This window comes from Populus nigra, chromosome 10 (assembly GCF_951802175.1).
Source record: "Populus nigra chromosome 10, ddPopNigr1.1, whole genome shotgun sequence".
Taxonomy (NCBI): Eukaryota; Viridiplantae; Streptophyta; class Magnoliopsida; order Malpighiales; family Salicaceae; genus Populus; species Populus nigra.
Window position 1 is genome coordinate 4,828,747 of NC_084861.1, and position 24,816 is coordinate 4,853,562.

Here is a 24,816-nt window from a genome sequence, read left to right on the forward strand (position 1 = left end):
ATCACACATTATCATACCTTCAATGCCAGCAAAATTCTCTTCTTTCTTCATCTCCCAATAAGAAACCTAGGTGAGCATGTGGGAAACCCACAGTGGGAAAGAAAGGGTCAACTTGCACTGAAAAAAAAAAGCAATCTTCGTAACTCAATCTTCTTGATACCAGAAATCTTTCGAGCAAGGGCACCACCAAACCCAGCTACAAGCCCAGAAGTTAATGCCTGCAGAGACACCCGTGATTGACAGAGTCAAACTAACCACAATAAGAAACAAGAAAACAAACTCTAAGAACATAAATGAAAGTCAAGAATTTCTTGGAAGCAAGAGCACATCGATCTAGAAGGAAACAACCTCTGTCCGATGAGAGTTAACTTGGAGTTGAATTAAATATTTTCTTCATGATTCTCTGGCGACGTCAGACATGATGTTTGTCAAATCTCTCTTGGATATTGCCGACAGGTTGGCCAGTGACATTTACAGGCAGTCGGAACGCAAATGGAGTCAGAGGGGAACGTGGACTATCCGTTCATTATATTTTAAACATTTTCTCTATAAAATAACGACAAGGAAGGGTTTTGGTTCAACCAGCAAGAAAATCAAAGAATACTATGCAGGAGGTGCCTTTTCCAAAAGAAAACCAGCCAGAATTTGCGGCTACTTTGGCTTCTTAGCAATATTGGTTTTTTAAATATAGGTGAAAGAGCATTTTTTTTAAATATTGATAAATAAAAATTTATACATGTCATAATTAAAAAATACAATATTAATAATTTATTACTATTCAAAATCATGATATTTTTTAAAAAAAATTATGAAATTGCTGGATATGAGAAGAGAGGAGAGAAAAAAAATATTGAATACATGTTAAAACTCTAATTACAACATAAACAATACAATAAAAAAGATTTCAGTAATAAAAATCTAAAAATATAAAAAAAATCAATATCGTTTACACGACTGCTTAATACTTACAGTTCAAAGTTGATGGGTGACTTACTTGACTTTGACAGCAAATATATCCCACTCGATTTTTTTATAATTTTTTATTCATTTTCAGTACCTAAATATTAATTTTTGTTCAAAAAATAGTCCAGTCTTGTAATGAAGCATGGATATGAAGGTCAATATCTCCTAAACTACTAGGGCAATCTCATAAGAATTGTTCTTAATCTTTTTATTATAAGTATGTGTTTGGTATTGTATTGCAGGGTATTTTTTAAAAATATTTTTTATTTAAAAATATATCAAAATATTTTTTTTAAAAAAATTTTATCATTAAAAAACTCTAAAAAATATCAATTTGATATTTTTTTTTTAATAAACACACCAAACACAAGTAGAAACGCAAGGTAAAATAACATTTACACTGTATGTCATGATCATTGTTTCATGGTAAAAAAGGCTTACACCAGATAATTTACTCTTTTAAATGTTTAAATTCAGCACCGAGCCTTCTGGTCCAGCGACAGAGGCAAGGTTTCCTTACTTCTGTTACCTGGGTTCGAGACTTAGCGTGCATGTCTGTCACTCTCGCAGTATCTTACTTGTCTACTGGGCTTGTAAGGTGTTCAGTGGGTCTGGGGATTAGTTGTGATGCACGTAAACTGATCCGAACACCCCGGATTACAAAAAAAAAAAAAGTTTAAATTCATAGAAAGAAATAAATAGAAGAAGAAGAAGAATGTCAGTGAAAACTCTTTTCAATTAAAATCGAAGGTTTTATTGGTTATAGAAGAAACATTTAAGGAAGAGATATAAATGAATTCTCTCCCGAGACATAAATATATTGTATCATCCTACTATTTCTACAAAGCCATGATAATGAATTTGGCTTTAAGTTTTTCTTTTAAATAAATTCATATGTATTTTATTAATATCAACTCACTGCACGGAAAAAAGACTCCATAACTTATTAATTCATAGAGGTATAAATGAAAACATTACTATTATTTTTTTATAATTATAAACGAAAAAAAAAATATAGAATGTTGTTTAAAAAAACTATAAAAACCACATTACATTTAAGGTTTTAAGTATAAATCACATATATATAATGATACCTTACAATCAAAACTATAGTGTGACATAATGTCTCATAATGAAGAATTGGAAAAACAATTATTTTGATATTTATCATTTTTTTCAAAGAATTAGATAGTTAGAAAAAAAATATGGGTTTTCAAGGAAACAAATTTCCTTTTCAATTAGTAAAACATTTTTTTATATTTCCTAAAAATATTCTAAAAAAATAGAAAATATTCCACAACTAAACATAATCAAACAACCAACCATGTTAGTCTTGCCTCTTCCTAGGGTCTTAACCCTACAAACGAAGCCCAACTAGAACCTCGCTGGGTTAATTCCAGTAGACACTCCGATTAACATGCTTTCCCTTGATCGCTCGATGGGCCGGTTGAGGAATCTAGGCGGCGGCCCAAATAATTAGCCTTTTCACGGCTGATTGCGGGGAATCGGTACGTTTGCTCCTTAGTCCTTATCTTTCCCTTCGTGTATGCTCGAAATTGTTAGCTTACGATGATTTTTAAAAATATTTTTTATTTAAATCTTAAAGTTAACGATAATATATATTTTCCGTATAACATAAAAAGGAGGAACTTATTCTAATAGGCCCTATTAGTATTATAATTAGCCTAATATTTATTTCAGTTTTGATGCATGTGTGCTTAACCAAATTGAATTAAAGAGACCCATCCTAAGAATTAAATGGACTTCTTTGGTATGTAAGCTATAAAGTTATTTCATGCACTAAGATTTTAAATTGAATCAAAGGACTCCTAATCATTCATTTTATGAACCTTCCAAATGTTAAAATCCCACTAAATCCTACAACTAATTAAAACCATTAAATAAAGTTCCAAAAAATCATCTTAATACACTTTGGGGCGGAGCAAGTGCGCGCGCATCCTCCATTAAACAAGAGTACTAGTGCCTGCCGTCTATGTTGTCCGAGCAACCTAATTAAACAAAGAATAAATGGTTCTACAAATGGAAACTTACCTAATTAGCATGCGAGAAACGAGATTAATTAGCCTTGCATTCAGATGGATAAGGATTTTAGATAAATTATATTATTCTTCTATAGAAGAAATAGATAAACACGAAGGAGATGGTCAAAAGGTACAGACCAAACAGCAATCCACGTTTAAACAACTGTAATATATTAAGAGAAGATTGCTACTCTTTGGCCCGTTCCTCGTATTTTGATTTATTTTTTTTGTTAAAAGTTATTATTTTTATTTTTAGATAGATATGTTGAAATTAAAAATAATTTTTAAAACATTAAAGATATTAATTTATTATATTTTTAAGTAAAAAATATTCTAAATTATAATTGACACATCCTTAAAATAATTGATTTGATCTGGATTCTTGAGGGCTAAATTGATGCCGCCATTTTTATGACGAAGATAAAGAAAAGGTTCCAATGGCGTGAACATGAGCATGCTAAATATTCCTATTGTTCTACGAATACAATTTGTACTGAAATTTGCATCTAACCCACTTCCCCTTTCAATTTAAGCACGCCGGCTTGTGGGATTTGTGTGTGGGCCGGATCAGAATCCATTTGACTAGCACTTACCATATCCATGCATCCTGCCCTTCGTGAATACATGCAGCCATTACTGGATTATATATGGACTCGAAAAGTGACCTTGTTTTTCTAAAGCAATACCTATTTATGCACTAAACTAAACCACAAAAATGTAATTAAACGAAGGAGAAGTATTCGAAGAGAACAAGCCACTACTAACACAATATTACGAGATATGAAATTAAAGAATAAAAAACATTTGGCATTAGTTTGGATATGCATTATTTTTTCTTTTTGTTGCAAAAAAGTAAAACTAAATTGATCAATAAAGCATTAAATTCTAAAACTTGTTGTTGATATTTTCAGGCTATTTCATAACATATAACAATGATATATATAGACCATGATACATGATAAATCTACCCATTATCGTAAACACTTCTACCTAACCAGTTAACCACAATACCTTCTTATTTAGGTTTTGTTTACAACCCAAAAACAAAATCAGACTTTGTCATTCTAACAAGTTTTAAAACCCTCAACAACATATAATTTTTTATTGCCATGATTATCGGCCAGACCAAGCGCTCATAAACAATTAAATTGCTTTAAAAAACCTAGAAAAAATGATATTTATGAGAATTCTGAACTTTATTGCAATAACTATTTATAGAGCCGGTACTTCAAACATACTCCTTGTAGTTATTGCGAGATGAACATCAGTTACCCTGGCCTGACCGTCATTCATGCTAAATTTCTCAGGATCCCAAGAGTCCAATAGACATGGTACTAAGAGACGGTTAACCAAAATGTCTCGTAGATTCTAGGACATCCTCTCAAGTTTGACCTAATGTGCCATCCAATTTCTGAGCCAACCGCCATGTACAGCCCTTAAAAGGTTATGTAACAGTATCCCAGGAATTTTATTTTTGGGCTGCACGCCCCGAAGTTATGGGCACTCTTTTAAGGCTAAAGACCCTTGAAAATGTTTTCTTCACCAAAAAGGGCCTCCCATGTACAGTCCACTGATCTAATAAAACGTGGGGACTTGTCTCGGTGGGGGAACGCAAAAGGGACGCCATGTTACACCGTCATGAAACCCTCCAAGGGAGAAACTACCGGCAAATATGGCACCGCAGTTTATTTTTTTTTTCTTCAGCAAATCCCACGAGAACCAGTGTATTTGTCCCTTGTACTGTACAGAACAACTCCTCAACAGTGCTCATCGGATCCCATGGAGCCCCTCAATTCTTAGTTGGCAAACTGAGAGTATATTCTGGCAAAGAATCAATCCACGTGTTTTAAACGCGCCGAAAGAGCCACTGGTTGAAACTTAATGTTTGAAACTTATTCAATCTAATTAAATTATAAAAGTCAAGAATAAATAATTGTAAATATGTGATTTAAAATTATTATTATTAAGGCCTCATCCAATTAAATTCTTTGACAAGCGCTAGACCTCATATATAGTAAACAAGGAATAGTTTGTTTTTCGGTATAGACACTATTAACCGAGTCGATTTCCATTGTTAGACGAACGAAAGATCTGAACTATCCTCCACCAAACCAGATGGTGAAGAAGATTCAAGACGGAAGAGTATAGGGTCTTTCGATCACTTAGTTATAATTGTGAAGAGCAAAATAAAAATTAGGAAGCATATATATATATATATATATATATGTATATATATATATATATGTATGTATGTATAACTAGTAATTATATAGAGATTAACGACTAGGGCCAGAAAAGAATGAGCCTTATGAAAAAGAGCTAAAAAGAGATCACAGGAATGGCGATAGAAAAGCGAAAGTGGAAAATGAAGGAAATTAATTAATTTGTAAAACAAAAGGCCATTATTGATTTATGCAAATGAAAGGAATAATAATTTTACGGGTGAGTCAGACATGCATATAGGTTTTTATTTTACAGTGATAATAATTATTTTTTAAAGTATTTTTTTATTTTTTAAATTTTATTTTTAACATTAACATATTAAAATGATTTAAAAACATTAAATAAATAATTTAAAATAAAAAAAATTAAATTTTTTAAAAATTCCAATTGAAACGATATACCAAACAGATAATCAAACTGGTTCTTTACCTAACTAAAATAATAACATAAAGAGTTTTAAGTCATTAGTAAATAGAACAAAAGTATAATAAATGTATTTTTTTTATAAGAAGTACGCAAGATTAGGGTTCAATTCCTTCGTTGATATATATATCCAGGAAAATTAATATCATGTGAGTCATATTGATTAACCTAACATGAGTTCTCAACGTGTCGACACCCAATAGAAGAGGATCTCACTTCATTTCCCCCGACGTTGCTGTCATTTCCTCTTTCTATATGTATATAGACACACACACACAAATCTCCCTAATCCCTCCAGCACCCTCAAAGGTTCTCTTCTCCTCCCTCCCTCTTCCTTCTCCCTGTCTCTCTCTCTCGACTTCCTTTCCATTCAAAGAGAAGAAAATGGTGAAGTTCTCAAAGGAGCTTGAAGCTCAACTAATCCCAGAATGGAAGGAAGCCTTTGTAAACTACTGGCAACTCAAGAAGCAGATGAAGAAGATCAAACTCTCACAGAAATCCAAACAACCCCAACAAGTTCTTGACCATGAATTTGGTCTTTCCATTTTTGATCCCATTCGCTCCCTCGCCAAAAATATATCCAGCAAACTCTTCCACTCCGATACCGAAACCGAAATCATTCAGGTATTTCACAACTTAAGAAGACACACATAAACACGTGTATCATGTGTGTATTATACGTGTTAATGTGAAATCTTGTATCTTCAACCTCAAAAAGTAGTTAAGTTGGGCTTTCGAAGTAAGCTCATTAATGTATAAGAAGTGGGGGTTTCGGCCATTAATGGTTTCTTCCAGTTCACAAACCGAGAGATCGGAGTGTTCTGAATAGTTTTTTTTCTTCTTCTTCTCTTTTTGGAACCAATATTAACAAAGCAAAGTGGCATCAAATTATTCATCAAAAAGACAAAAGCTGCATCAATATTGCAGCAAAAAGTATCAATTTTTCCGATATGATGAAAACACAATCGCCGATATATAATCCCTCTTTTTTTTTCCTCTCTCTGTTTTTTTTTTCCCATGATTTTTGGGTATCCTCGAGTTTTGTTACTCGTCCTCTGTCGGTCTCAGCTTGCCATCGTGCCAGAAAATATTTGCTTTCTCGACAACATTTCAGGTGGTTTTTGGTTTTGTATAAGTATTCTTTTACTCCCTCATTTTTAGAGTTCTCTATAACCATCCAAAGTTCAATTAATGGGTCCCGCATCCTTAGTACAACATCTCTCGCAGTTGTTTTGATGTCATATAACTTGATGGACGAGATAAGACATGATATAATAAGAAATATATTTTATTGTGCTTCTTACCTCAAAAATATATATCTTTATCTTTTTTATATATTTGATTGTTTTATATATGTCTAAGTAACGATTATCTCCTCTAATTTTTAATTAATTTCTCTACTGCGTAAGTGGCAGCTCTTCTTTTCCTCAGAGGACCCCCACTAAAAATTGGTAATGGTTTTACTCTATTGTTGGATATGGCACTCGAGCGAGTCATAATCCACCCAGTGCGGTTCCTTTTTGGGTTTTTTTTCCACCCAGTTTTGTTATTTTTCCAATTCTCTCACGAAATCAAGGAAACGGTTATGTAGGGTTCTTGTAGCTAGTCACGATTTTATTGTGAATAACATAGAGAAGAACAAGGACTCAACGAAAGTTTGATATCAAAAGAAAATAATCAATGAAAAAGCATAAGTTTTTCGGTGGTTAATTACAGGCGAGGAGCAAGAGCATGGAGGATGGTGATGAAGAAGTACTGTACCAAACCGAGCTTGTTCAATTGTTCTCCGAAGAAGATGAGGTATATATTAAGTGATCGCATGGCCCCAAAAGGTTATATCAAACTTGTTACTCACTAGGTTTTATATAGCTTCCTAAGTTTGTACATATATTTAAATTCATTATATTCCTTAATTTAGTTTATTTTCTGTCATTTCCTTTTGTGGCACGGATTTTCTCATGTAGTTTGCCAATCTTTAATCAAATTAATATCTTTGAGAGTTAATTATGACTGATTAATTATACAAATTAGGAGGGGAGGAGGCATTTTTACAGGTTATGATTTCTTTGTTTTTGTATCTCTGCACTTCATATTTTAGGTGGCGGTGTTTTTTGAGAGTCTGGATGGAGAGTTAAATAAAGTGAACCAGTTTTACAAGAATAAAGAGAGCGAATTTCTTGAAAGAGGAGAGATACTTAACAAGCAGCTAGAGACTTTGCTGGACCTCAAACGGGTTCTCAACGAGCACCGTCGTAAGCCGATTAATGCCGGAGTCCTTCCTCTTTCTTGCTCATCCTCACCACCTCGGAACTCCTTTTGTTCTGGTAACGGTCGTTTTTCTTTGACATAAAACTAATAGATTGGAGTAGATACTATGAGATTGAGACCACACCGTTTGAAAGTACGTGGAGACTCATGGAACTTGGGTGCGTTAGCTAGCCAAGTAGGTGGGCAATACATAGACGTGGCTAAAAGGGAGATTGTGAACAGATTGAATCAATTAATGCTCTCTCTGGTTTATTTATGATGACAAACTATATCGCCAACAGGATACTTTCCAGAAACGGAAAGAAGCGAGTCGGATACCAGTAATCCATTGAGCCAAGAACTAAAAATTGACTCCAGTCATTTAATTTAATTTACACGTGAAATCGGATCTCTAACTTTTAGGCCTTTGGCATACAAGAGAGAGAGATGAAAATTTAACTTCAATTAGGCCTAGAATTAGTTTTGCATGCACGTCAGTCGTAGTTTCTTAATTGCAAATTATGAATTTACTTTTATTACCAATGTTATACATGCAAGCATGGCAACGGTTGATCACTGCACCAACACGAACAATCATATATAAAACAAGGATTTAGTATGATTTTAATTTGTATACATAACATTTCCCTAATGTTATTACGCAGAAAGTGCAAGCGTGTCAAATGAGACCTCTGCAGATTCACAGATTGATGAAATCATCGCAGCACTGGAGAGAGAGGGCATCAATTCGGCCACAAGAAAAAAAACAAAGAAACCTAAGATGGCAATGAGGATTGGCATTCCAGCTGCTGCACCAACACGAACGATCACGGCTGTAACATCAATGTTGTGGGAAGATTTGGTTAATAACCCTAAAAAGGAATTAGGTGCTGGAGATTTCATTAATAGAAAGAAAATCCAGTGTGCTGAGAAGATGATTAGAGGTGCATTTGTGGAGCTCTATAGAGGCCTTGGTCTACTTAAAACTTACAGGTTCATTTTCACACCAATATATATATAATTCCTCGTCATCGTATTATATATTTTGTCTCATAATATCCAGTCTTTTAAGAGAGGACTGCATGTCTCCCACCACCTAAAAATACTCTTCGTGCGTGGACTGTTGTGTATAAAATATTTTCTATTGATTATATATAAACTCCCAATTCCTAAAATCGACGGACAGATCTGCCATTCCATGTCATGGATTTGATCATTTGAACAGCCACTCCAACGTCGTCACAATAATGATTGATTTAATTTGGACGGAATTAAACACGGTTGTAAAATATTGGGGTTTAGCTAGCTAGATAGTGCTACGAAGATAAATTTTTTTATGACCTTGCATATCTTGATATACAAGCTTTCCTATTTTTGGCAGCTCATTGAATATGGTGGCCTTCACGAAAATATTGAAGAAATTCGACAAGGTAAGGTGGTCTTACCTCAGCTTTTCAGTTTATGTGTTCATGTATGCATGGAAGAAAGACGAGCATTTTACTTATATTCTAAAAAGGAAAAGAAACAAGAAGAAGAAAAAAACTCTTTTTTTTTTTTGGGAAAACAACAAATTGTGTTAATTAGCCCCCCACTTGTAAATCATATCTCAATCAAATTAAATCCCTATTGAGATTATACAGCTCTGCCTGTGTTGGCTTACAAATAATTTATCTTCGCTCATGCCTTCTTCAACCCAGCCCTCTAACACGTCAAAATCCATTTAAACCAATATTGTTCCTTTTTTTATGAGTGAGAAATTCTATTAATCAAAAGCAACCGAAAAGAAATACAGAAATAAGATATTAAAGTACGGAAAATAATTTTTATGAACAAATTTTTTTAAAAAAAATGATAATTAATTATGTTGATATTCTAAAAACTGGGTATAAAACAGTTTCTCAAAAACATTATATTTTGAAAGAAATAGGCTTAAAGATTTTAAATATATATATATTTAGTTAAAATAACATCATTTTGAATTTAATGTTATTCACTGTGGACTATAGCGATTTTACAATAATAATAATATATAATTGAGAATTGGTAGATATCTTGAAGTGGGAAAGTATTTTTGTATCTTCCGAAACCAAACCGCTTTCTAATTAACTCGTGTTGGAGACAATAACATCAATATATATATATGTTCCTCACATGAAGAATGTGAGACCACCAAATATCCTTACCTAATGATGATGTAATAAAATTAAGGGATTAATTGGAGCATATATTTTTATTTTTTTACTTCTAAATATCATCAATTGCTCCATCTTTTAACTATCCCGATCGAATCTTATATCTCCTTCTACATAAATACTTTATAATTGGACTCGTCATCATTAGTAATGAAAAAAATAACAGTATATATAATTTATCATATATCAAGTCATTCTTCTGATAATCTTATGCATATAATAGTGATGAATGCAATTTCATATTATCTCACCATGTCATCTGCATAAACTTCATGAGTTAGTACTGTTCATAAAACAACTGAAACTGGGATTTTTCACACATAAACAGGTCTCTAATCAACAAGCATCAGCAAGCTATTTAAAAGTAGTGAAGAGATCCTACTTCATTAGCTCTGATAAGGTAACAAGACATTATCATTATTTTGTCATGTAGAAAGATGCCTTGCTGTTGTGCATATGGTACTCAGAATTGCATCCTTCGCCTGCACATGATCATACTGTGGTGTTATTATTCTTCACCCACTACCTAATTAATGTCTATGCCAAAATGTACGTGGCAAGGATATGGTCCAGCCATGTTCTTTTTGTATGCATGATGACTTCTGGTTAGCTCTCCACAAATATGTAATTTGCATTTTGTTTACTCAAGTACATTTGGAGAAAGGGATTGATGGTTTTCTGATGAGGATTATGTGTAATATTATACTACTTGACTGATAAGGTTGTGAGACTAATGGATGATGTGGAGTCCATCTTCACAAAGCACTTCGCCAACAATGACAGGAAAAAGGCGATGAAGTTCCTGAAACCCCAGCAACAAAAAGAGTCTCACATGGTTACGTTTTTTGTTGGTAATTTCTCTTTCTCTGACACGCACCGACAATAATCTTTACCACCTCTCATCACTTCGTTTAATTAAGTTCATTGACAAGGCAAATCCATTTTTATTTGGTAGGGTAGACATACTAGATGAAAAAAAGCTCGCAAGGGTTAGTCTGAGTGGTGAGACTTGACCTAGGATTTTAGAAAGTATTTTTTTATTTAAAAAACATTAAATTAATGTTTTTTATATAATTTTTAATTAAATAAAAAAAACACTTTTGAAAAAATATTATTTGATTAGCCTTTCGGTCAAAATATGCCGCGCTCAAAATTCCCATGGACAAGAAATAGTCCTGGCAGTGGCCACTAATCCCATTTGTGGAAATAATACCCTCATCATGGTTTATTAGTGTAATTAGAATTGGACCCACCAAACCAGTGCTGCTGGTGCTGTTCCAGGAAGATTCATGTTTTTTTATTATTTATTGATGTTTTTTTTCTTTTGTTGTTGCTTATTGCAGGATTGCTTACTGGTTGTTTTGTATCACTGTTCAGTTTATACGCAATCTTGGCACACTTGGCTGGTATTTTTAAGCCAAATTCTGAAAGATCATACGTGGAAACTGTCTACCCTGTTTTCAGGTGCTTATTATGAACATTATCTTTAATCCACTTAGTAATTCTTCACATAAATTCTACATGGTTTTTAACAAAAAAAATAAATTGGAAGAACTTAATATGCCTTAATGGACTAGATGAATAATATGGAATTCCTTGTAACTGGATTGACAAGAAATGAAGGATTTATTTGAGAAGTAGGATAGTGCAAATTGTAAGCAACAAAGCATATGCTTGTTTTTATGTTTATACTATCCAAGATAAGATGATTTGAATCTGCAGTTGATGGACTAACTGTCATGTTATGCAGTGTCTTCGCCTTGTTAAGTTTTCACTTGTTTATGTACGGGTGCAATCTCTTCATGTGGAAGGGCACACGGATCAACTACAATTTTATTTTTGAATTCCAACCCAGCACAGCCCTTAAGTACAGAGATGCCTTTCTTATTTGCACCACTTTCATGACCTCGGTGGTTGCAGCAATGGTAATCCATCTTCTCTTAAGGGCTAGCGGTTTTTCACCAAACCATGTCGATGCCATTCCTGGGATTCTCCTCCTAGTAAGTGTTACTGGTTCCTGTTAGTAGCAAGCTGTTACAAGTTTTCCTAGTCTGTACCAGCATTGCATATTTGCTCAAGCAGAAGTCGTTTTCCTTGGAAGCTCATCAGAACTGCAATTGAACCTCATATTAAACTAGAGACGGGTGCTGATATCCACATGTATTTTTCAGATTTTTATTTTCGTGCTCATTTGCCCTTTTGACATCTTCTATCGTCCAACACGTTATTGCTTCATCCGGATTATACGAAACATAGTCTGCTCTCCATTTTACAAGGTATATAATATCATACTTGTTTATTTTGTTGAGCATTATGAGAATTTGTCAGTGTAATAACCCAAAATTCTGTTTTTTGGTTTTCTTGATTACAACATATTTGCAGGTTTTGATGGTCGACTTTTTCATGGCAGACCAACTTACTAGCCAGGTGATTTCTCTTAGCATATAATTTACTGCTTAAAGCATTGAACTTCTGTATATTCTTTCTCTTGATTTCAATTAGTTTGTGGCTTGGCTAATCTTCCTCACGATTCTAATACAGATTCCATTGTTGAGGCACATGGGATCCACAACTTGCTACTTTCTAGCTGGGAGTTTCAAGACACATAGATATGAAACTTGCAAATCCGGAAGGCTATATAGGGAGCTTGCTTATGTCATTTCATTTTTGCCTTACTATTGGCGTGCTATGCAGGTATAATTCCCCTTAACAACTACGCACTTTTCTTTCAAAAATGTATGCTCATTTATTTTTTAGTCACTCAAAGCCAAATTCTTTATCTCCAATTAATACATTTTCTTGCCAATGAAAGTGTGCAAGAAGATGGTTTGATGAAAGTGACCTCAACCATTTGGCTAACATGGGGAAGTACGTTTCTGCCATGGTGGCAGCTGGTGCGAGGATAACTTACGGTAGGCAGGAGAACCACCTATGGTTTGGTATAGTCCTGGTTACTTCTGTGTTTTCCACAGTCTATCAATTGTATTGGGATTTTGTTAAGGACTGGGGCCTTCTCAACTCTAAATCCAAGAATCTATGGCTAAGAGATAATTTGATACTGAAGAACAAAAGCATCTACTACATGTCCATCGTGAGTTCTCCCTCCATTTAAATCCTATTCCATTCAAGCGTTAAATATGGAAGCTCTTATCAGATTGAGAAATTGAATTGCAGGTCTTGAACATAGTTCTTAGAGTTGCTTGGGTGGAGACTGTCATGGGGTTCCGCTTCAACATGGTTGAGTCACGTATGTTAGATTTTTTATTGGCTTCTTTGGAGGTAATTCGACGTGGCCACTGGAATTTTTACAGGTACATTTTATTTCATTCTTTACTTAGAAAAGTTTAAGAGAAGAGCTTTGTGGTCTTTAGAGGAAAAATATCCATCTTCTAACATTAGTCAGAATGTGTTGAAACAGGTTGGAGAATGAGCATCTGAATAATGTTGGCAGGTTCAGGGCGGTGAAAGCAGTTCCCTTGCCATTCCGCGAGACTGATTCTGATGGCTGAGATGTCCAACCGTCAAAATGTAAAGAATTTCCTTGCAAGTTCATTCCAGGTACAGTTCCTAGAAGGCTGACATATAGGGGCCATATGGGATCCACATCTTATAAAACAATGTGCGAGTCTCCTTTTCATTCTTCACAGATCCAACTGATTCGGTGATTGTAAAGCTTTGAGTGTAATGAAGAAAGCGAGCATCAAGTTTACTTGGAATTATTATCTTGTACAACATTGGGAATTCTGACTTCGATTTGATGATATGAACGAAACTGATGTCTTCGACAAATTTTCATTTCCTGTGGTGATGACTTGAAGAACATCCATTGGCAGCTACAATATCCCCATGACTCGTCTTATATGTTGAAAAGTATAAATTTTGAAAAGCTTTAGGCAGCCCACAGCCCTTTCAATAAAATGGTTGCATCGAGTTGAATGAAATGGATAGACTACCCAAATGAATTTGAAGCACATTGAAGATCAAGAAAGACAGAAAAATTAAAGGCATTTTTCAAGACACAATGTCAGAATTGAAGACGTTAAAAGAAGAGCCTAGGTTAGAGAAAAACGTGTTTTTATTATTAATTATGCGATATTATTACAATTTTTTGGCAATTGAGACCATTATTAATCAAGTCTTATAATTTAATTCCTGCTGAAACAAATTATTTTCTTGGACAAGTTTAAGATTAACAGGATTCTCTAAGCTCTAGAGGACTGTTCTTTAGTCTTTGCGTAAGGACTCTGCTATTTTCTTCGAGAGACAGTAAGCAGTGGACTGGATTGTGATCATTGGATTAATACCCACGGCACTTGGCAAAACACTAGCGTCACAAACGAACAGGCCTTCTGCTTCCCAACTTTCTCCATTCTCATCAACAGCACCTTCTTTTTCATTAATCCCCATCCTGCAGCTCCCCATTTGATGGGCTGAGGAGTAAAACATCCAGTCCTCTTCCAGTGACAGAGCCCCCCCGGTAGCATAAACTGTGTCCAAAAATTCCTCCAGATCCTCTTTTTTTATCCCTCTACATTTGATCCTCTGCCCATCGCTTCTATGTGTACCCACTTCGACTGCTCCCGCTGCTACTAAAATCCTCAATGCCTGCCGCAGCCCTACCTTGAGATTGTCTCTGTCCGATGCATCTAAGTTATAGGATATCCTTCCCTCCGTCGTAACTTTTCCAGACCCGCTGTCTCTTATTATTGTTATGAGGTGAGCAGTTCTTGAATACTTCATCATTCTGTTCTTCATGTCATGCCCAGACACCCAGGGACATAATACAGAAAATGAAGAAGGCCCTAATCCAGGGGTTTCTACAATTGCCCTTACATTGGAGTCTCCTGCTACCACTTCATGAACTGCTGTGATTATTCCACCATCGTATACTTTCCCCTTGAACTCTGAATTTGACTCGGGAAAGTATCCCCAGGCCATTAGGACAGGGTGCAGATGAAGGTTCCTACCTATATTCTGATTCTTCAATCCACTAGAGATCATTAAAGGCGGTGACAAGAGAGCTCCACATGCTGAGATTGTTACCTTGGCCTCGATTTGCAATCTTGTTATGATGTTGTTGTTTATAATTTTTGCAATCACTCCCAAGCACTTCTTTTTTCGTTTACCTAAGCCCTTGTTCTTTTCCAATATGAATCTCTCTGCTTTGCATCCTGTTAAGATCACTGCCCCGTTATCAACAGCATCAACCAGCCATGTACGATCAGTCCCTCTCTTCTCTCCTTTTCGACAACCATAACCACAAGAGCCACAATAATGTCTCTCTGAGGAATTTCGTGGGACGGTTTTGACGGGAACACCAAGGCGCTCGCACCCTTTTCGAAGTACTTGATTTTGAAATCCTTCCACTTTACAATTCTCTGTAACTCCTATTCTCGCACAAACAGTATCCATGGCAGAAAGATATTCAGGGCTACCAAAAAGTGGAATTTTCTGGTTCTTGGTCCATTCCTGAAGCACAGAGTTTGGTGTTTTGATGGATGCTGACCAATTAACAACAGAACCTCCTCCAACTGCTGATCCTGCCATAATTATCACCCCTGCATCAGCACTTGTAAGCAATCCACCTGATTCGTATAGTTGAGCCAAGGAAGGGCCTTCCAAACCAGAATAATCCGTAGCAGTAAAGTAGTTCCCTTTCTCGAGAACAAAGACCTTTTGCCCAGAAGCTGCAAGAACAGCCGCGGCAACTCCTCCACCACAACCGGAGCCAACAATAACAACATCACATTTGATTTTACAAAGGTTCCTTCGAGGATCTCGCGTAACTTCTAGGCCTTTTTCTGTAAGAGAGCGGAGAAGGGTGGAGTCAGTTTCTTGATTCGTATCTATCAATCCCTTTTGAAGGGGCCTCTCTTTCGGAACCTGGTCTGGATTTTCATCAGTGCCTGCACAGTATTCAATGGCTTCCCATGCTGGGTTGTCACCATTTTGACCAACCTGTAGAAGCAGATAAAGTTGGAGATCTTCAAGACTTGAAATAACTGCTACTGTAGACGAGGGGGGGGGTCATTGTAACCTTTTCATCTGTGATTTACCCAAGTGAGAAACGAGTGCAGTGCATGATTAATTGTTTGGATGGAGATGGTTGGGTGCATCAGTTTTTATTCTTTATGGAATATATATGGTCGTATGATTAAATGGGGCAGCTAAGACGTCAGTTTCATGTTGTTTGGTCGAATTAATGATGATATATATGCTTCCAATTCAAGCTGTTATACGAAAGGAAGTGATCAAAAACCAAACTAATACTATTACTGATGAATTAATGGATCGGAGCCATGATACATTTCTGCATAAATTAGCAGTGTGAAGAAATGGACTCTTGCTATCAGGACTGCCTACACAAAATCACAGCAGAAAATCTTCATTACATCCTATAATCATATCCAAGATTGCACAGAATTGTAAAACCGTAAGAAAAATGGCAATGTGAGGTCCAAAAGCCTTTTCCTTACACTGAAAGCAACAACTCCATTTAAAGCAAGATGCTTTTGTCGGTAGAGGTAAAAGGAGAAGGAGAAGTCACTTGTTTCTCTCTGCTCAAAATTTTGGCGAGAGAGGAGCATTATAGCTAATAATAGAATATCCCACACAGTATCGATCCTGGATAGAGATGTATGTTAACGAGGTGTCAGCCTACGATTAGTTTCTCTTTCATTTTATGCCTGTCGTTGTTTTGGCCATATGCAGCTCCAGCTGCTCACTTTTCATGAGGTATTTGGCAGTATACTATCAGTTATTTTTTAAAATATTATTTATTTGAAAATAAATAAAAACAATTAAATTTTATTAATAAACCTTCTCCAAATTTGCCGTTGGATTCATTCAAGTTTAGATTTTTTTTAATTTTAAATTTAAATATATTTTCTGGTTAATTTTCGTATATCAAGGCAGATTTAGCTCCTCTTGATTAGATCTTGAACTAGTCATTTATACCAAAAATAGATAAATGATAAGAAACCGAAGACCAATGCTTGTGGTGATACCCAAAATAGTATAAAAGGGTAATTATTAATTACTATTAACTAAGAAATTATCTTGGGCTTCTATGTTCTATGTCTGGAATAAATTATTAGATATATTCCTGATAAATCATTTTTCACTAAATACCAAAGAATAAGGAGCATAGAATCTTGCAAAGTGATGGGAACATTACCCGAGAGAAGAAAACGAAGACGCACAAGACCTTGACATATATGAAGGCAATTCTGATAGCTGTAAAAAACCTGCGTTTGAACCATTTCTGCAGAACCTTCTCCCTCTTATCCAAAGAGATGCTTGAAAAATTCTTAATGCAGAGCCATTTCTCCCCAAAACAAAGAGACCCGCAAAGCAAAAATGTACCCAGCCTAGTAGATAGAAGCCATAGAACCAATCTCACCAGGAACACAGCTTCTGGCAAACCCCTCTTCCTTAAAAGCTCTGCAATCTGTGCAAGGCAAGAAAAAAAAAAGAAAAAAAGCTGTCAATTTCAATAAATTCCTGTAGCCAATTGAATAGTGTAAACAATTTCTTTTTCTGGATCAGAAACTATTTAATTCATGAAACTATAACCGATACAAATTTGTTTGCTTAATTTGTCTGTGTTCACCTATAACTGTGTGAGACAAGAGAAGTTAAGAAGGGGAGAATATATCGATTGTAAACCTCATCAGGCATAGGCGTTTGAGAGCCAGAAGATCTGTATAGGGCCTGCACGGCCTTGGTAGGTTGGTGTTGTTTTCCTTCCAAAGTAGTAACTGGTGGCGGCAGAGAAGGCAATATGGTTTCACATAGACTAGCAAGCGAATCCATCTCAGCAGAAGAGAGCCCATGATTGTACTTGCTCTCTCTTGTTCTCCCTCCAATCAACAAAGGATGGCACTCTCTTCTCATCTCTCCGTCCCCTATAGAACCTCTCCTTCACACGAACAGTAAGCGATGGTGCGCGCTCTCTGTTTCTATGATGTTGAAGTTGAAAGACAGCATATTATATTACATTTGTCTTTGTACTCAAAAGTAAGTAATAGGATTAGCTTTCACCTAAGGTCTTTTTCGATGGGAAACTGGAACAAGAAAAAAAAAACCTCTAGTGGCTGTGTAGGGACGCGCATGTACTGTTGAATGCAGCGTGCAAACTGAAGACTTTCTGCGTACAAAGTATAGCTCAAACAATTTTATTTTATTTTTTAGAATGAAAGAGACAATTGTGTCAATTTGAATATACAATTGATGAAATGACATTCTAAGGAATTTGATAATATTAGCGGCATAATTGATCTATGTGGTTATTTTCTAGCTGCATATTTTCGTGGTTTGGTATGTTGTATTGAAACTGATTTTGATGGGTTTAGTTGGCAATGAATGCCGTTAATTAATGTCTTTGCTCATTCTCTGGCAACCATTAAGTGACCACGAATCCCGGCTTGTAATTTACCTAATTATAAAACCTCGATTCTTCTAGAGTTTCTGACCATTCTATATGTTAAAGAATAATAAAATTAAAAAGGTGTGATTTAGTTTGATAAAGGTCAAAAACTTATTCTATTTATGATCTGGTTAATCTTAAGGTAAAATCTAATTAAAACTATTTTTTTAATAATTAAAATAATATTGTTTTAATTTTAAAAAAAAGTTATATTTAATTCGGGTTACTCCTCGCTGTTCATGTTACAAGCCTTACTCTAAATTGATTTTCAAATTGAATTTTATAATTATGATCATATACAAGTTATTATCCAACCAATCATACCCCGAAGGATAATGCTAAATCTTACCAAAAGATTTTTATAGAATTCATTTTCTAGCAAATTCCGAAGGTCAAATTTCGTTTTCCAGAAAATTTATTTTCAGGACAAAGCTAGTCATTATCAAAATATTTAAAATGATGGTAAAGAGCAGAGATCACTCTCGTGAAATTTAGGTGGGAGCTCCAATTGAAAAGTGTGAGGTAATGCATGATGTCTTTTCAACCAATGACTAGCTTTGTCGTGAATAGGAGTAGGGTGTTTGGGAGGAAGTGATGTTATTTTTTAAAGTATTTTTTATTTTAAAATATATTATAATAATATTTTTATTATTTTAAAAAAATTATGTTTAATATCCGTATATTAAAATAATTTAAAAATATTAAAAATATATTAATTTAAATCAAAATAAAAAATAAAAAGCAATTCTTTTTTTTCAAAAGTATTTTTCTATCGCGGTGCCTAACACTACAGACTTGGAAAACTTGTGTGTTTGGGAGTGTGGTAATGGTTGTTTTTTAAAGTGTTTTTTATTTCGAAACACATCAAAATAATATATTTTTTTATTTTTAAAAAATTATTTTTAACATCAACACATCAAAATTATCTGAAAATATCAAAAAAATATTAATTTAAAATAAAAAAATAAAAAGTTTTCATAAACACTTCTGCAATATCGAGCACAACCTTTATAGCCTTTTTTTTAATGTTGTAGGATTTTTTTTTACTTGAAAATACTGATGTATGGCAGTGTAGTAGCAATTGTTTTTCAAATAACTTTTCGTGTCAAAATACATGTCAATTATTTTTTAAAAAAAAAATTATTTTTAATATCAACACATTAAAACAATTCAAAACATATAATTCATATTAATTTTTGATTTGTATAGCGTTTCCAGAGGATTTCTTAGTAAACGCACTTCTATAAGAGAAATTCTTAAGCACGCTATTCTTTTTTCTATAGAGTGGTCAGCACGATCCACTGTGGACGTGATCATGTATTATTTTTCGTATGTTATAGGTTCTCCAATTGTTTTTCAAGAATTGTTTTGATATCTTTTTGTCCCTTTTTTTTTGTATTTTCAACTATAAAGTTAAAAATAAAAAATGATTCTTAAAAAAATAAATCAATTCTTAAATTATTTTTAAGAACTGTTTTCCAGATCAATAATAAAAAATAAGAAGAAAATAATTGTTATTAATCTTTTTTAAAATAGTATAATCTTTTAGTTGTCAACTCTTCGCTGGCACTATCTCTTGCAATGGCTGTTTTACTTGCATTATTTTCAAACAAATTCAAATTATATATTTTTAAGACAATTGATATATGATGAATCCTTTCTAACAATAAACCTTAATTCTATAGATTGCGAGGTAGGTATTGTTAAGTAATATTTATCTAGTTTTATTTATTAAGGGTAAAATAGTATTTTCAGTTTAACCTATATATAATTTCTTTGTATTTAGGTTAACTTAAGCATTCATAATAAACATCTTATTGAGAATTCTAGCCTCCTTTTATGTTTGATCAGAATTACTTTAACATGGTATCAGAGCCTAGTTAATCGAACCCTTGGCTTGTTAATTTTATGGAACTCGCTGCCCTTGTAGAAATCATGTTCACCAATGTCAGAGCCACTGCTCGTATCAAAATTGTTATCATCATCCATTTCATTTCCTGTAGGATGTTCCAGCACGCTCAATGCATTCCTATGAAGCTTAACTTCAGATTCATTTTTCAAAACATCAGACATGAGTTGTTTGACCTATTAAAAGATGGAGGATGAAGATCAAGTTTTGTGCTTGCGGCTGAAGAATTAATATCTGAAACTTTATTTTAGATTTTTCAGCTTCTGCAATTTGGTATTTCTGTTCTGCCTCTGCAATTGTTTTGGTATTTCGTCTTCTCATCAGTCTCTGCAATTTGGTATCAGCTTCTGCAATTTGGTATTTATGTTCTGTCTCTGCAATTGTTTTGGTATTTCATCTTCTCTTCAGTTTCTGCAATTTGGAATCAGCTTCTGCAATTTGGTATTTCTATCTGTCTTTGCAATTGTTTTGGTATTTCATCTTCTCTTCAGTTTCTGCAATTTGGAATCAGCTTCTGCAATTTGGTATTTCTATCTGTCTCTGCAATTGTTTTGGTATTTCGTCTTCTCTTCAGTTTTTGCTATTTGGAATCAGCTTCTGCAATTTGGTATTTTTATCTGTCTCTGCAATTGTTTTGGTATTTCGTCTTCTCTTCAGTTTCTATAATTTGGTATCAGCTTCTGCAATTTGGTATTTCTGTTCTGCAATTTGGTATCAGCTTCTGCAATTTGGTATTTCTGTTCTGTCTCTGCAATTGTTTTGGTATTTCGTCTTCTCTTCAGTTTATGCAATTTGGTATTTGAGTTAAGTTTCTGCAAGAAAAATAAAAAATTTTGGAGTGATATTTTATCTTCCGCTTCTGCAAAATTTGGTATTTCAACTTTCCTTCAGCTTCTGTCATGGCATCTACTACCAAAGAGATTGTTTGGTTACGTTGGTTACTTGCTGATATGAGAGTTTTCTTTTCTCATCCTACTCCTATGAATTGTGACAACCAGAGTTCTATTCAGATTGCTCACAACTCGGTTTTTATGAGCGAACTAAGCACATTGAGATCGATTGTCATCTTACTCGTCATCATCTCAAGCATGGCACCATTACTTTGCCTTTCGTTCATTCTTCTTTGCAGATTGCAGATTTCTTTACCAAGACGCATTCCATATCTCGTTTTTGTTTTCTAGTTGGCAAACTCTCGATGCTTGTAAATGCCGCATCGTGAGTTTGAGGGGAGATGTTAAGTAATATTTATCTAGTTTTATTTATTAAGGGTAAAATAGTATTTTCAGTTTAACCTATATATAATTTCTTTGTATTTAGGTTAACTTAAGCATTCATAATAAACATCTTATTGAGAATTCTAGCCTCCTTTTATGTTTGATCAGAATTACTTTAACAGGTATAAGACAAGACAAGTGAAAAGACGTTGATACTTAGATAATAAGGTAAGATTAATTAGCCAATTATCTAAGAAATTAATTATTTGTGTAGTGGTTATTTATTTAATGTTATAATATATATAAGGTGCTAACGGTTTTGCTATCAAGTAAAGAATTTAAGTTATGGTATGTTTGTTGTTGAAAAGTGGTTTCTGAAAAATTATTTTTAAAATTTTTTTGTGTTTATTTGTTATTAGAAAAGTTGATCAAAAAAAATAATATTTTTGGTCAACGAAAAATATTTTCTAGTCAAATGAAATTTTGGCTTGGTTTTCAGGAAAGTGTTTTCTTTTTATTTTAAGTAGAAAACACTTTCTGAAAGTTGTGAAAAATTTAGAAATGTCATATTATTTGTTGATTATATCAAATTTGATCCTCAAATTTTTGATTGCTACATATATATATATATATATATATATATATATATATATATATATATATTATTTTGAATATATTTTTTTTAATTTTATCCCTTTGAATTTAATTTGTATATTAATTTTAGTCTTTATTTTTATAATTGTTATTTGTTATTCCCTTATTTTTTTTTAATTGAAATTTTTTATCTATCAAATTTGGTCAACATTCTTTTCATTGTTACTTGTTTTATTTGAAATAATTTATGAAATGTTAATTATTATTATTTTAATTTTTTTCATCTTTTAATTTTTTAGATTTGGTCTCTATTATTTTGATTATTATTTATTTTATTTAAGATAATTCATTAAATTATATATTTTTAATTTCATTTTCATTCAACTTTTAAATTTGTAAGATTTGTTCCTCAGTATTTTAATAAACTTGAAAAAATAAAACATTAATAAAGTTATTTTCTAGCATATTTTTCATGACACTACCAAATACTGGAAAGTATTTCCCAACTTATTTTTCAGTAATCAAACATCAAAAAATAATTCACTTTTCCCGGAATTTATTTTCTCAAAATTTACTTTCTAAAAAAAATTTATTTTTCAACAAACAAACGGGTTCAGTGAGATTTGTAATTTAATCATCACTTTCTATTCCATTTAATATTTTTCATTGGTTTTTTATTCACAATATTCTTGCTTTATTATTTATCCATGATGGCCAATTTCAGGTAAACATTTACTGCTTGCAAAAGACACATAATATAATATAATACTAATATATTTTTCGGTGCTCCGCTGGGAGCTGGACTGTTTTCTTTAATTAAAAAAAATGATTGAATATGAAGATTTTTTTGATAATTTTATTAAATTTAATTAAGCAATTCAATTTTAAAATCTATCAACTCGGCTTCTTGTCTAGCTCGAGTTTTAAATTAAATCACATAAAAGTTGATCCAAAATAAATTATTCAATTTAATATGTCCAAAGACAATTTAAATAACTGATAAAAACATGATATAATTTTTTTTAAAAAAAACTTTAAAACGATAATAATTTTTTATATTGAAACGATGTTGGATTGGATCGATCTCGGTCACCCTACAACCTATGTCATGAACTTCATTTGGCTTAATAACTTTGTTATTTTTGTAAATTATTTTTATTTAATTTTATGATAACATTAAATACTTTTAAAATCAAGAATCAACTCTAAAAAAGATATTTATTTGAAATCTTAATAACCCTATATAAAACAGAAAAAAATCTAATATCAAATTAAAAAATTAAAAAATATTTTTTTTAATTATTTTTTTAACTATATAATAAAAAAAAGACAATTACACAGTTGAGTTTAATTAGAAGAAAGAAGAAGAAGAAGAAGAGGAAGAGGTACCCCTCTAAACCCGCAAATAGAAGCAACCAAGGTTATCTTGCTGAATTCACAAGCCGGGTTATTAACTCCACAAAAATTTAATAACCTAGTTTTTTTAAAAAAATATTTTTTATTTAACTAATGTTTTTTTTTTAAATGGATCATACAATATATTTTTTTGATACCAACTTGATACTAATATTTTTTTATTATGCAATAACTATATAAAAATAAATTAAAACAAATTATTTATTTTAAATCTCTGTAAACACATTCTATAAAGATTAAATTAAAAAATCAATAACAAATTTTTTTTAAAAAAAAAAACACTATAGATTACCGGTCCACAGTATGACTAAAGAAACAGTGTTTTTCAGCAACGCTTTTAAACTTTATTTATAATAATAACATGATGCCTTTAATTCACCTTTCCGGACATTAAAACTGGTTTGTATTTAATGCTTTTTGTTAGGTACAATTTAATTATATATAAAACTTAACTATAAAAATTAATTTTTTTATTTTTTTTAATTTATAAATTTCATGCACAAATCTCAACCTCAACCATAAAAACAAACACCCCATTTTGTTCCTAAGTAGCATCACTTGTCTTTAACGGCGTCCAGAGTAACTGTTTGTTCTTAAGTAGCATCAGTTGTCCTGTCTGCAGATGACCACTCTTGTCCAGCATTTATATCGACCCTACTTCCCTGTCTACTTTCTGGACGCCTTAAAAAATGCACCACCCAAAACTAGAAGACTAATCATGTGCATTTTCAAGCGTTAATTTGCGCCATAATCATGTGATTACTGATTTACATTTGGATAATTAAAAGGTTATTATATTCCGTTGCCGGGACTTGAACCCGGGTCTCTCGGGTGAGAGCCGAGTATCCTGACCAACTAGACTACAACGGATAGTTGTCCTACGGGTCCTAATACTTTGGTTTATGTAAAACCTTTCCGATTACAAAACATTTGTGAGTTCTTATGTTTCTTTGAACGTTCTCGGTTAATTGTGAAAGATAGAAAAACACGGCAATTGAGTGCTTTAAGCATGGCTTCTTTCTTTTTCTTTATTATCTGACTGCACAGCGATATGATCTCAAAACGTGAAAATTGTTAACGGTCTGCAATTGAATTGAAGAGTTTGGAGATTTTGCCAAGAAACAACAAGAGCAATCTCCATGTGTTTCTGAAGAGAACTCTCAAA

At 33.2% G+C, this 24,816-nt stretch overlaps 2 protein-coding genes and 1 non-coding gene across 3 annotated transcripts; 1 reads left to right on the forward strand and 2 right to left on the reverse strand.

Annotated features, from left to right (window-relative positions):
- The first annotated feature begins 5,935 nt into the window (after positions 1-5,935).
- Positions 5,936-13,879, forward strand: LOC133705432 (phosphate transporter PHO1-like). Its single transcript, XM_062130632.1, has 15 exons — positions 5,936-6,275; positions 7,368-7,451; positions 7,750-7,975; positions 8,564-8,891; positions 9,280-9,328; positions 10,419-10,490; positions 10,812-10,941; positions 11,434-11,554; positions 11,841-12,090; positions 12,262-12,366; positions 12,473-12,517; positions 12,632-12,784; positions 12,903-13,181; positions 13,265-13,401; positions 13,509-13,879. The coding sequence occupies exons 1-15, from the start codon at positions 6,036-6,038 to the stop codon at positions 13,597-13,599; spliced, it is 2,310 nt and encodes a 769-aa protein (XP_061986616.1). The 5' UTR covers positions 5,936-6,035; the 3' UTR covers positions 13,600-13,879.
- A 268-nt stretch (positions 13,880-14,147) lies between these two features.
- On the reverse strand, positions 14,148-18,123 carry LOC133705433 (long-chain-alcohol oxidase FAO1-like). The gene is made up of 3 exons (XM_062130633.1): positions 17,759-18,123; positions 17,268-17,540; positions 14,148-16,048 (listed from the first exon to the last, which is right to left on the reverse strand). Exons 1-3 carry the CDS (start codon positions 17,984-17,986, stop codon positions 14,315-14,317), a joined length of 2,235 nt encoding a protein of 744 aa, XP_061986617.1. The 5' UTR covers positions 17,987-18,123; the 3' UTR covers positions 14,148-14,314.
- A 6,325-nt stretch (positions 18,124-24,448) lies between these two features.
- TRNAE-CUC (transfer RNA glutamic acid (anticodon CUC)) lies at positions 24,449-24,521 on the reverse strand. Its single transcript has one exon. It is a non-coding gene; the product is annotated as a tRNA-Glu (tRNA).
- Between the last annotated feature and the right edge of the window lie 295 nt (positions 24,522-24,816).